This window comes from Gymnodraco acuticeps, unplaced genomic scaffold (genome assembly GCF_902827175.1).
Source record: "Gymnodraco acuticeps unplaced genomic scaffold, fGymAcu1.1, whole genome shotgun sequence".
Taxonomy (NCBI): Eukaryota; Metazoa; Chordata; class Actinopteri; order Perciformes; family Bathydraconidae; genus Gymnodraco; species Gymnodraco acuticeps.
In genome coordinates this window covers 1,487,510-1,500,900 of record NW_022992001.1, presented here as the reverse complement: position 1 = coordinate 1,500,900, position 13,391 = coordinate 1,487,510, and the positions used below count along the sequence as shown (strand labels likewise).

At 40.8% G+C, this 13,391-nt stretch overlaps 1 protein-coding gene across 2 annotated transcripts in view; it reads right to left on the bottom strand.

Moving 5' to 3' along the window:
• Window positions 1–756: 756 nt before the first annotated feature.
• Window positions 757–13,391, bottom strand: part of rhpn2 (rhophilin, Rho GTPase binding protein 2) — a 41,831-nt gene continuing 29,196 nt past the window's right edge. The window contains exons 7-15 of one of the 2 annotated variants that reach the window (XM_034201275.1): window positions 13,083–13,249; window positions 10,876–11,063; window positions 10,547–10,703; window positions 8,526–8,645; window positions 7,844–8,038; window positions 7,406–7,482; window positions 5,351–5,497; window positions 3,665–3,820; window positions 757–2,747 (exon numbers count right to left, since the gene is read on the bottom strand). In XM_034201275.1, the coding sequence (XP_034057166.1) occupies window positions 2,478–2,747; window positions 3,665–3,820; window positions 5,351–5,497; window positions 7,406–7,482; window positions 7,844–8,038; window positions 8,526–8,645; window positions 10,547–10,703; window positions 10,876–11,063; window positions 13,083–13,249 (1,477 nt within the window). In that variant the 3' untranslated portion in view covers window positions 757–2,477. The remainder of the gene's footprint in view (window positions 2,748–3,664; window positions 3,821–5,350; window positions 5,498–7,405; window positions 7,483–7,843; window positions 8,039–8,525; window positions 8,646–10,546; window positions 10,704–10,875; window positions 11,064–13,082; window positions 13,250–13,391) is intronic. The other variant, XM_034201277.1, reaches the window with a different exon arrangement.

Genomic DNA, 13,391 nt, shown 5'->3' with positions numbered 1-13,391 from the left:
TTCTGCAAAAGTTATATTTTCAAAGAATATTTAGTCTTTTCTTTCAGATGTGTGCATTGACAATTCTAGCAAACCCTTCACAATTTCCCTTTGAGCATAAATGGGTCTATATACTGCAACACTTCACATACCTCAAATAAAGATGTTTGTGTGCTTCCCATGAATGTTCAGTCCTTTGGAAATAAATCAGCTGAAAATGTGTTATTATCAAGGCCTGCTCTTTGCCCTTAGGATTGGTAAAAGTGTGAATCCTATAACGAGAAAGTCAACAGATTTGGTTTCTGCAACATCAACGTTTTCTGTTCAAATAAACCCTGAAGAGAATTTGATCTAGGGGGATTTCATTTTCAAAGTTCTAAGCTATGGGAATAAACAATCATCTCTTTATTTATGGTAAAGTTCCCTACCTACCACACACAGAACACACACAGACAGACATGGCACAAAGAACATGAAAGGTACAGTATGCGTGAAGAAAGGCTTGATGGGTAAAACTCAATCCCATTGCGTTTCTTTCCTGTTTTCATGATTAGAATGTCATGTGATCCCAAGCTAGACTCCAACGGTTACAAACGCATGAGTGTTGACTTTGCATGCGTGTGTGTGTGTGTGTGCGTGCTCACTGAGGGCTGTCAAACTTCATTCCTCTCATTCCCAACCTGTCTGGTAGTCGCAAATTACTGACATATGCATAGAACACAATATATATATATATATATATATATATATATATATTTTAAAAAAACATTTATGAAATTAGTTTTGTCCCCATCTTTTATTGAGATTGTATACAAAAGCATTCACACCACAGTTGCAGGTACTATAGACATAGGCATTTAGGATCACTGTGCACAGTAACATGCATGGATAGATCTGTGAAGTCTTACACATCCTCTCTGTTATTGATATCAATTACTGCACATACACCATTAAGCAAAAATGGCACTTCAGACACCACTTTAGGTAAACAGAGACATAAAGAGCGTTCATCTTTATCAGTGTAACTGATCTATCTGACTTTATCAGTGTAACCGTTTTACATTTAAAAAAATCTTTACATAGAAAAAATGTACCAGTATATAAGTTCACCAAAAGGATTAAGCAAGTAAAATACATTCTTCCAAGAAACCAACCGAGAAATCCAACGTGCAAAAATTCATAACTTGACCGTTCACAAACTAGTTCAGAAACCAACATATTACAAGTATATATATATATATATTTTTGTGTGTATTTTTTTCATTATATAAATAATTTGATTATCAAATGTGAATAATAATCTACTTTGTAGATAAAGAGATAGTCCAACACGGCAAAGTGTCAGTAAAAATGTGGGATGTGACTTGGGTTAAGACAGATAGAGACAACTTGACTGTGGGCTTTGATCGAAGTCACTGTTGGGTGACCGGCGGCAGTCCAGGTGCGACGCAGGAATGTCCACCTACAGACATTCTTCCCTTGTGGAGACAAAACAACCTTTTAACTACATCAAGATTCACATTAACATAGAGAACACACAGCTCGTGCTCTTCTTACTAACTGATAAAAAGGGTGGGTAAGACGGACCAGGATTGTAAGCGGTACATTCTGACATTTAGACACATGGAGGCATTTTGGTCTTGTGGCTAACTGGTACATACAAATACCAATATTTCTTTTTACACGGTGTCCCATGGCACTTAGCAGAACATATTATCCTCAAAGGCTGTCTCACAAATACAAAAGTGACAATAATATATAACCAAGGAATATATATGATATTTTAGCAGCTTATTAAACATTGCATTCAACTCTTCTTAGCACAATTATTTGTTTCCCTCAATCACTGTTTAACATACTGCAACAAGGTTCATAACATCTACATATCTATTCAGAAAATGTATGCATTTCAAACCCCCAAAACTGATTGCCATGCTATTTGTTGCAATGACCTAATCCTTCATATAAACAGTATGAAACATGACATGAGAACATAAAAGAGCACAGCTACATCAGTACACAATGGAACTACGTAAGGAACTGCTGAAGTCACAATCAAATTACACCTCTTTGCAGTCGAGTGTCCGCTGGGTGTGTTTGTACAACTTTGTTATTGCTCCTCCAATTGGTCTTCGAGAAAACATACTGAGATGACAGTTTGAATAAGAGGCCTGTCTCAGTGCTGTGTGTTTATTTATAGACTGGAATGATAACCGGTGGGTTTCTTTTTCCCACAGTGCAGTTGTACTGTGCTGTACGCATACTGGCATGGTACAGAAAGATTATGTTTTGGTGTGGACACTTCAGGCGCTAACAAAAGGCACCTATATACAGTGTTTGGCACAGCTACTTTCCATGGTAGCTTGTGGAAATGTCATGATTACACCAAGCTATATTCCAGTGGAAACACCTAAGGGCAATGGTACCACAGCAGGTCCAGTATGGGTACAACTCAGTACTGTACACAGGCTAGCATGCTAGGCAGTACGATGTCTAGCTCAGTAGAGGGCACTGTCGTTGTGGTTGTAGGAGCTGGAGCTGGGGAACGTGGGGCAGGGTTTGTTCCAGGGAAGGGCCCCGGAGTGGTCCGCTGTGGGAAGGCTGAGGGTGCTGGCGCTCTTCAGCCTGTTCTTCAGGCCGAAGTTGAGGAAGGACGACTTCTTGGTCACTTTGCGGGACTTGGGGTTCTTGTCGTCGTCGTCATACGCCAGGCAGATCATGGAGTAGGTCTTGGGCAGGTTTCCGCAGAAGGTGGCACTCTTGGTAGGCTGGAGAGAGAAATTGAGGGGGTCATTTAGTGGAAAGAGAAAGTCATCGTTGGTTCAATCTAATAGTGGCTCTGGAAGTTATCAATCATGTATGGGGTCAATAAGTTAGACGTTTCTAGTTAGTCGTTTTCTCATATTCACAAGAGGTCAAAATAATCACACAAACAATTGGATTGTTGCTAGACATGGGTTTCTGTAAAACACCGATCGCATTCAATTTCAATTTCCAGTCAGATTTTACATTTCTGATATCAATTTGTCTTCTGAACCGCGGAATCAGATATTTGCGAGTTCAGATTTCCCTTTTTAGCATTAGAATTCTTACCTAGAATTCTTCTAATAACAGCTTTTTGGGAAAATCGAATTTTAATTGTGTTTTCATAAGGAAACAATGACTATTTAATAATTTCTCCAAAACTGACAATAAGTTACAGGACCTTCTCTCAAATTAATTTAACCAGAAATTGCAATAATATCATATTTCATATAATAGAACACTTACCCAGAAGAAGGTTCAAGTACATCTTAAGGTTGGTTTTGTTTTGAATGTGCAGGTTTTACAAATTGCGAGCTTTGTGTGCTAATGTGTTATAATTCGACTGGCAAACCTTGTGTTGCTAGTGGCCGATTTAATAGTGCATGTTCAGCCTATTCTGTCAACCCTGTGCCTGTCCGAGTGAGAATACGTCTCAAACTAAATCATTTCAGCTCTTTATCCTGATAATAAGGCTTTTGGCTTATAAACCATTTCCCTTCACAGTCCAGATATAAAGAAACTGTATTTGCCAGCTTATTTTAAACGCATGAAGCGGAAACCTGTTTGATTTTCTCTCGAACTATAAACTATTTGACTTGGCAAACTACCTCTTTATTTCTTTCTTTTCTTCTGCAAATAGGAAGAAAAGAGGGCATCTTACCATCTGGGGGTTGCTGTCCATAACGCTGACCACCTGGATGGCGACCCCTTCCTCGTTCACATCCTTTAGGAGTCGCATCACATCGCTCACGGCCATCCATTTAGAATCTGTGTCGCCCACAGCAACAATGTAGTCGCCCTCCTTGAGACCTTCGGCCTAGAGGAGACAGGAGGGAGAGCAGGAGTCAGTAAAGTGGTGCTGCAGCAGCAGTAAACATTTACAGCCCCTGGCCTGTATGAATGGAGACAAGTCAGGTTCCCCTTCTTTCCTTCCAACTGCCAGCCAGGCTCAGCAGAGAGAACAGCGGGTCACACCCAAACAAAGCCATTTGAAACAAGCACCTGCTAGAGAGTATGTGGGAAACCAGCATAATCTACACAACATTAGCTATTTCTGTCTGATAACTTGATCAGTTCCAAAAAGAAATGCAGTATTCAAAGTTATAAAGGAGGGTGACCTAGTTACACTTGTGTAATACAGCTAATCTGTTTCTCTGCCTGGATTAATAGAAGTCTGCTCTTTGTCAGCGCCGCTTAATGATCTGTCAGACTGGAAAGGGATTGCAGAGAATAAATACGGATTCTTAATTAAATGAGAAGCCAGAGAGGAGGTGGGGGGGAGGGGAGGGGAGGGGGCACCTCCTACATTCTTTGAGGCTGAATCCTGTTTCGGTTTCTGAGAAGGACTTCAATGAATCAAAGGTTCTCTGTGAAAATAATACATTAGAACTCATTTGATATTCAAGGGGTGGGCATGCCTACACTTTAAGCTGTTAGTTGTAGACCAAGTCACTCCCTGCTAGTGAATCGTGTTGCAGGGAGTTCATATTGAGCCACCTATGCATCTGGCATTAAAGTCTAACAGCACATTGCTTTGCTCCCATGGCAGTACTCCCATCTGTTCTTTCCGACTGTCATTTATGCAATCCCATTTCAAAACACCTGAACTACTCCCAGATCAACACAACCCGTAACATACGTTTCATAGAAACAAATCTGAGGATGATTTTTGCTGGGATTGATCAACTGTACAGCAAACACTGTTGTTCGACCCTTGCTGCACACAAGGAAAAACTCCCACCCAAAATATAGGGAAACATGGAATAAACGTGGTGGAAATCAACTGAGAAGGGTCCCCTCTGCAAGGATAAAAAACATAGACAATCCAAATGACAAAAATGATACTGTGAACATATATTAAAAAGAAGGATCCAGGTGTTAGAGCCACTTAAGCACATGCTTATATTTGAGAAAGGATATGTATGTTAGCCTGGTAGATATCACTTGAATAATACTACCACTTTTGTTTTGTTTAGTTTAGTATATATTGATATTATTGGACTATGCTAAGGTTATGTTTCTTCTACTTCATGTAGGTAAGATGCTGAAAGTCTGCCAGCTTGGAGAGAAACACGTTTTTGGCCGTCCTAGCGTGTAGTCGTGTCATTTAATGATTAAATGCAGTATTTTAGAATAAAGCCTTCTTTCGAATCATCAAGTCGGTAGTGGTCCAGCTGTGATGTCTTTTGGATGGAAACGCTGCAATTTACTTTCAATACACTTTCACCTTCCTCCTTATATAGATAGCCTTGCAGACAACGTGTGTTAGGAGCTCCGTACAATGGCTAAACGGACAGAGTCCATTTTCTCACATTCAGGCGAAAGTAAGTAATAGTGGTTGACTCACAGCGGCTGGGCAGAGGGGATCCAACGATACCACGTGGACGGGTGATTCTCCTTTCAGGGTGAAGCCCAGGTCCCTGTCTTCAGGGTGGAGCTGTATTGTGCGCGGGGCCGTCCACCGCTGCTTAGCGGAGAACACTGACAGAGGGCCCTGAGAGGAGACAGTGTGGGGAGGTTGGGGTTAATATGGCTCCAGATTCTCCTGACTCAAGTGGATAATATCCGCTCCTAAAGTTCAAAGATGTTGGTGACAGCCTGAGGGAAACTGATAATAACATAATAATCCTTTTTGTGTCTTTACAGGCTGGTTAGACATAATTAAAGTCTACATCTGTGACCTGTTATAACATCAGAACATATACTGCTTACACTCAGGGGGACAGGAAAGTCCCATTTAAATGATCTCTAACACCAGCACTCTTACCAGTGTGCTTTTTAAACCAAGGGATTCATATGAAAACATTTTGCATTATATTTAACATATTACTACAATGTGCACATTCTTACTTTATCTTCTCATGTTTATATACAAATATATCATTTAAATGTATTCTCTTATCTCCATCTAAAAATGGACTGTTTAGAAACCCAATTTCCAATCAATCAATATTTAGATTCTGTATTTGAATGCAGCAGATATGCGGTACCTGGCTGTAAATATTGATTATGTGTAATTACACATGAATGTTTGTATATCAAAATGTAACGCTTTGTTAAATGATCCTGAATCACTAAAGCACAAAGTGCTCATGTTGCCTGTCAAGCAGACACAGATAAGAGACCAAGCTTTTAAAGCAATCATAATTAAGAAGCTGTAATCTTACATTTGTAATTGGGAAAATGTCTTTGATGAGTAATACATTAAAAAGGGACATCATCACATGGACCATTTCCCTTAATTGATCAGAAACAGGTCCTACTTTTTAGACTGCTGAAGCCAAATGCTATCCTCCATTGATACTCTTGTTATCTGATGGGAACATCTCTCCTGCACAAAAGGCCTGTGTCACAGCAGATGAAGCCTCTCAGCCTCGCTGCTTTGATTATCACCAAAGCAAATGTATGTCTCTGTCTCTTTGGAAGAATCCAAATTAAATGACTTTGAATCCAAATCCAAAGTCATTTAATTTCATAAATCACTTTATTCAAATTGAGGATTTTGTTATTTAGTTATTTTTTTAGCGTGATGTCATAAAGAACAACAGTGTAACCTCAATAGAAGCTCTGATAGTTAACAACACAAATATTTGTCACAGCCCCAGGTTTGAGTCTGAGATGGCTAATGAAGAGCGAGGTTGGAGTTTACAACAGGCACCGAAGGGTTACCTATTCACAGAGGCTCCTCACACCTGCTGTCTGGGAATCTATGACCCTTGACCTTTTTAACAGTTTGCTCCCAAGGTTGTTAGTCTTGACATTTTTGTTGTAGATAGGATGGAGCAATAAAACTAAATTGGCCAAATATTTGCCAGATACAGTTCCTTACTATAAAAAAGGACACCATGATGATTTCAATATCATTTGAAGGTTTATAGAGGATAATCTGCAAAAAATATTCAAGCCTTCTTTTTTGTAATCCAAATATCAGTCAGAAATGATCTCAAATAGTTATGTTTTCTAAATCGTGTAACCCTAGTAATTGTAAACTGTGCTAAATGAAAGAAGTGACTTGCATATCGAACGCCCCTTAGAGAACATGAAGAGAAACTTGAGTAACAGACCTATGCCCCACCCCCCCTCTCCACCAGCACCATGAAGAGTCAAGCTAGGGCCAGAGCACCTTTGTCCACTGTTAGAGTTAGTTTGTTGCTATGGATGAAAGTCCAGCAAGCTTTGAACACACAATATGACTTTGGATTGGCTAATACTGAAATGTGTCAAAGCTTCCAGGAGACTCATTCTGGGTTGGTTTATTCAGAAATAGCAAGAAACAGAAACTGGGTGTTAAAAAAAAACACAAATCCAGAGCTATTTCATGTCATATTTGATGAATAACCCAACCCTCATGTACACAACGAAAAACAGTTTTGTGAGTGGAAAATATTAGTAACCCACATACCAGCCTCTGGAAGAAGTCTGTGACTTTCACCTTTGTGGTAGCAGGAAACTCCATCTCTGCTCGGTGCTCTGTTTTAGCTATGGAAAAGAAGGGAGGGAAAAACAAAGGTTTTATTCTGCAATGTTTACTGTCACAACCTCCTTTCAACTGCGGCCCTGTGGAGAGGCGAGGCGGTGCAAACATTACATCACCTATACGTGCAAATAAACGTCACTTATCACATGTGATAGCAGCAGGTGTGGTACACAACCTTGTAGCCTTTTTTCTTTTAAGAGAGCGTTCCCTGAGAGACAAATCAACACACTGGCATTCTTTGTCATTTGTTGTGGTGACACTAAGGAAAGTTTCTATGTCGACCACAGGGGGAATAACTGTCACCTCAGAAACAAAAAATAAACAAGTGTTCCGATTCGTCTTTTGAAAAGATTTAAGACTCACAAATGATGTCTGGGGCCTCCGTGTAGTCACTGAAATCTTCGTCGTCTTCATTTTCACCGCTCTTGTTGAGGGAGCGCTGCAGGCTGGCTCTCAGGATGTCTTGCAGGACCTGCAGCTTGTTCAGGTGGTGGCACAAACTGTAGACCCTCAGAGCCTCCTCGTGACCCAGGATGGCCCGGCGAATGTGTGCTTTACCTGGGGGGAGGGGGCAATTTGCCAAAGCAATGATGAGCATAAGTTGTATTGAATAAGATAATAAGGAAAGTAAAGGGACACAGTTAACCAGGAAGATAGCTCTGACGTTATGGAGGGGGAGAGTAATGAAATATTGGTGTTAAGTAATATTGCTGAAACACCTTCTGTTCGGCAGGATAATCTTTACATATTAACACAATTTAGCTTTAACATTTTCAAAGCGTAAATGTAATCACCAGAAGAAAAAAAGCTCACACAGACAATAAACAAATTGTCACAATTGTATGACGTAACGTATTCACCACTAATGTTGGATCTGAGGACGTTTAGAAGTCTAATTTAGCACCTTGTTAGAAACCGCTGTTTTTAAGACACACTTTAGGCATTCACAAGTTGGGTATTTACTGACATATTTGATGCTGTAGAACAAAAACCGTGAACCAGCACCGATGTATTTGCTCTCTACCGTTCTCTATTATCCTCTTACCAACGCGTTCACGTTCATCTTTCTTCTTCAGGATGTCAAGAGGAGAGTGTCCCTCAGGAAGGCGATCGTAGACCTGTGACAAGGTCTTCTCCTGCTGGTCTTCATCGTCACTGAGGCCCACTGAACACACAGAGAGCAACAAGAATCAATGTTCAAAATCAATAAGCTGAGTCCCTGACTCCCCTCTGCACACTGGGGTTCAAAGTCTTTATCCTAAAGCTGTGGAGGTCAGCGGATAGACCTCGAGCCAAAAAGGGGCTTACGGTTTGCTAACAGAGACATCACTCAAAATGTGACTCTTTGATAAATGGATGGCTAATTGTGATAATGATTATATGGCATTTCGTTATATAACATATACTATTTGAATGATGTAGTATAATGTGTATTTAACCTTTAATTTACGTAATGTTTGTTTTCAACATCTCTGAACAAATTATATAAAAGATTGCCTTCATTCAACAATGCATGACTTGCATCTGTCCTGCAAACAAATATGTATAGAAAACCGACGACCAGCAAGATCACATTCAATGCTGTAACAAAGGGCCGACACTTGAATGCCCTGATGCTACGATTGCATTAAAGACAGAGGGGACACTTTACAGATAAGTCGGTGCATATATACATTGTTGCACATTTCTACTTTGATGAACTCTTGTAAACTATCATCTCCTCTCCTCCATCACTTGTTTCACCAGATTAAAAGGTACATATATATTTCCCATGTAGAGTTTATTTAGCTATGCAGTACATCTGGTAACTGCAGCTATCTTCAGTCTGTGCTGTCCTGAGCTGAATCCTCTCTGTACAGTCCGTTCCGGTTGATTGCTCTTTTCTCCTCAGTCACACAGGAATCTGTTAATGAGCAGCCTCACTCAAGGCTGCTTTGCTCCACTGTTCCTCTATTCAGTCCTGTCCCATTCATAGCCCTGTCCATCCACTGTTAACTCAATATCATCTGCTGTTTTGGTTGTCACTTAAATCCCTCTAAATTGCAGTTATTGAAGTTTAGTAGGAAGAAAAAAGGATCAAAACAAGGCGGCAAAAATGACCATCAACTGCACTACTGGAGGGTTTTCTTATTTACTCAGAACATCCTTCTCTTCCTCTCTCACTCACTCAGTGTGCTTTAAGAGGCTACACACTCTAATCCTACTTTACAGTGCACTTACTCAATGTCATCCCCTTCAACATCCTTCACTCTCAATCGCTGCCCATCCTTCACTGAGTTCCTGGAAACGTAGCCTTTCTGTACCATTGGCTCTGTGCGTACGTAAATAGCTGTTATGTAATAGCATTGTGGCTGGCTGCGGTTCAGTCCAGCAACCGGGTGACCGGCCCTACACTTTAGGACGGTGTAGGGCCGGCCAAGGGGTCTCATAACACCAATGCATCACACGCTTCAACTTTACCAGCAAACGCCCAGGACACTATTATAAAGGAGGTTTAAACGTGTACGGTGAATAGGCAGATGGAGGGGGAGTTCTTTTTATGACTAGAGCCGATGCCTTTTATTAAATCAAATAACAATTAATATCTTACACTGCGCTTCAAATGTTGTTATTGTAATTTTTAGCTGTTCTTATTTTGGCTTTTTATAAACGTCACATATTTCGTAAAGGGGAACTAGTATGCTCATTTTCAGGTTTCAGAATTGTATGTTGTGCTCTACTGTCAACCTCTGTCTGAGACTCTGATTGGTTAGCTGACTACATGTAGCTCTGTTGTGATTGGTCAACCGCTTAGGACAGTTAGTAGTAACTACTATGTTGTATTCCTGTGTGTCTGTAGAGAGCATTTGTGTACCTGGTGCAGTGCACACTATATGCAAATAACTACACATTGCAGAAAGACAATGCTGCTTTAACAGTAGTGCTTCTTATAAACTGAAAGACAGCTTGCAGCATGTTGCGTGAATCAAGAAGAAGCAAATAATGCTAAATAAAGTTTCCTTTACATTTCCCTGATTTTCACATTATTTTACACATCAGATCTGTGTTCAATTCAGTTTGTCTTACACTGGTGGTCCAGTAGTGCTGAGGCTACAAAGTAGTGTGCCATGGAGCGGTAGTGGTTGGTTTTGACTTGCGACATGGTGGACCAGAAGAACGGGACATTGTCTTTGATTGGCGTCTGGATCATGGACTGATGGACTTGATCGTAGATTTCTGAGACCTGGCAGGAAATAAGGATTAGAGTTACAGAGAGAAGACTTTCAAATACACTTATCTGGATACCATCTCTGATAGAAGTGAGGAATCAGACTGTGGTGACATTATTACCTTACATTGACATTACCTACAGCTAAAGAAAGAACACTGTGTTCTAAATGATGTGTGCTATTTACCTTCGCAGCCTCCTGGGCCATTTTCATCAGGGAATTGAAATGGTTTCTGATCCCAGGCAGTGCAGTCTTCTCAAACAGGCACTCCTGAGCCTGAGCTAGCATCATCCGGATCAGCATACTGAGCATAGCTGGGCTCATGTCGTAGCTGGGGGTGTGAGTGAACGTCTCCTTCAGGTGGTTCAGGATGCCTGGGGGGGGGACGAAAGGTTAGCCCAGCTGCAAACCAACTCATTTGAAGTGTGTAGCCACAATACACACCCTTGATGATAAGAATGTCCCCTCATTGAAACCAAATTAATCACATGTTGTATCCATTGCCTTTTCAGTGTTTCACCTAAGAATGCTTTCAGAACGTAAACACACATGTAAAGAGCTCTGAAAGGGTGTGAATGATCATGACCAAAGTAAGAAATGTTCTGAACTCTAAGGACATCAGAGCAACATTTTTAATGGGATTATAAACAGATAAAAAAAGGGAGGAGGGGGGCTAAAGGATGCCATGTTTAAGAAAGCATGTAACCTAAATCCTTTTTATGCCTGTAATGAATTGGACACTACAGAGTAAGGATTTCTTTCTTTTTTGTGATTTGTTTGAGGTTAAAAGACCCTGCAGATAACATTTTTCTCTTAATGGTGAAACCAGGGACATTTAATAAACAACAGCTTTTAAGTGTCTCGCTCGGAAATATGACAAGTAGCCCCACAGCATTCAACAGTTTCTATGATAGTCATAGTTAGTTCTACTATTTCAATTGACTTCATTTCAAATAGAGAAACCCAATTCCCCCAGGATAACAATTCTGACCTTGACTGACTGATTCTGATGCCAGTAGTCTGGTAATATAGTTATTGGTTTGGTAACAGCGAACATCCATTGGCAAAACCCAAATAGTCCATTTGCGAGAGGCATATCGTTTGCTAGTCCCCAGAATGACTTCAATATGCTTTACCCTCCAATAACCCTCACTCTTACACAGATGTTTTAAAAAGGTTCCACATAGAGAATAAGGGTGATTCATTTTGTCATGTACTTCTTCCTTTCCCCGGGCCTGTTGCTGCAGCAGTCAGATCAATGTCCTTGTGCTTCTTTAAAGCTGAGCCAAGACACAAACCTTCTTAAATGAGCTTTTCATGCTCGATGGAAGCAATAAGACTGTGCATTCCAACTGAGAGCGCCTCCCTCTTATTTTACAGATTAATAAGCTAGCAGAGGAGAGATGGAGACAACTTAATAACAGAGCACTGCCTCGCTAGTCTTCAGCCATTGTAGGGTGCCTTTATAAACGTCTTTGTTCCCTGGCTAAAGGGCACTGCAGCAGCCTTTCTACAGACAGCGATCCTGCCTACAGTATCACCTCCATTTGGGTGACAATGTTCCTCATAACAACAAAATAGTTTTGACTTCGTACAAGCCTAAATTATAGCCTATCAAAGCAGCGTAGCCATGGCCCGTTCAGAGCTGTAATTATACTCCTCAAACTGCCAAGTCATAATTCTATCAAGACTCGTTCATGCTATGAACCAGTTCATGCCCTGGGTGCTTCTCTGGAGCTCAGCCACATGACAGGAAGCCAGAGAAACATCGAGAGCATTCACTCCCCGTCACGGAGCGCGAGTCAAAGGGTGGAGGCTGGCACGTACTCTGAAAATGGGGCTTTGTTTTGAACCACTGAATCTATTTTATGTTGAACAGTGCGTGCATTTCATGTTAAGGTCCTTAGGGAAATCTCTGCAACGGGATATCAACGTCTCATTTTATGTAAACCATAAAACTGGTTATTTGTGGGCTGTAGTGATGGGGTGATTTGCATGTAAAATGTTAAAGGCTAGTGAAAGAAAGTGTGCATGTAACGGTTTATTATCCATTTTCCTGTCTTTCTTTCCCAATGATGTAGAATAGGTGCTCTCTGTTAACAGGTTCAGTTAATGGTGCCCTATTATGCTAAGGTTAAGGTTAATGTTTGTATTGTGTGCCTTTACTGTTCACATGTTTACAGTGTTGCATAGTGAAGTCAGAAGTAAACAAAGGAGTGGAGGCGTTTCAGTCAGGGGGGCAGTGTGGGAGGAAACTACCTCTGGAGGGAACTTTGAGATTTGAACCTTTGCATCCATTAACATGTACAAAACCGTATATAAACACATTACAGGAATAGGAAAACCCAAAAAGCACAATAGGGCCCGTTGTAATGACTCCGACCTCTTCCTACCTGCGGCTTTCTGAAAGGAAGAGATGGCCTCCTCCAGGCCTACTATCGTCTGTCGGTCGCTGCGGGTACCGATCTGAGAGTAGAGGGCGGCCATGTTGAAGAGGATACTGGCCTTCTCCAGGGACAGGTTCTGCTGGCACACCGGCACTCCTGTGAAGGAGTCGTACCTGAAGGAAAAAGGCATATATTTAAATTTTGTAAAGCAGGAATCAAGAGAATGAAATTGATGTTAAATTGAAGACAAATGTATAAAAAAAGAAACGGCTCCTTAAAAATACCAACTAAGATATTGGGAACTCTCTGGAGGAA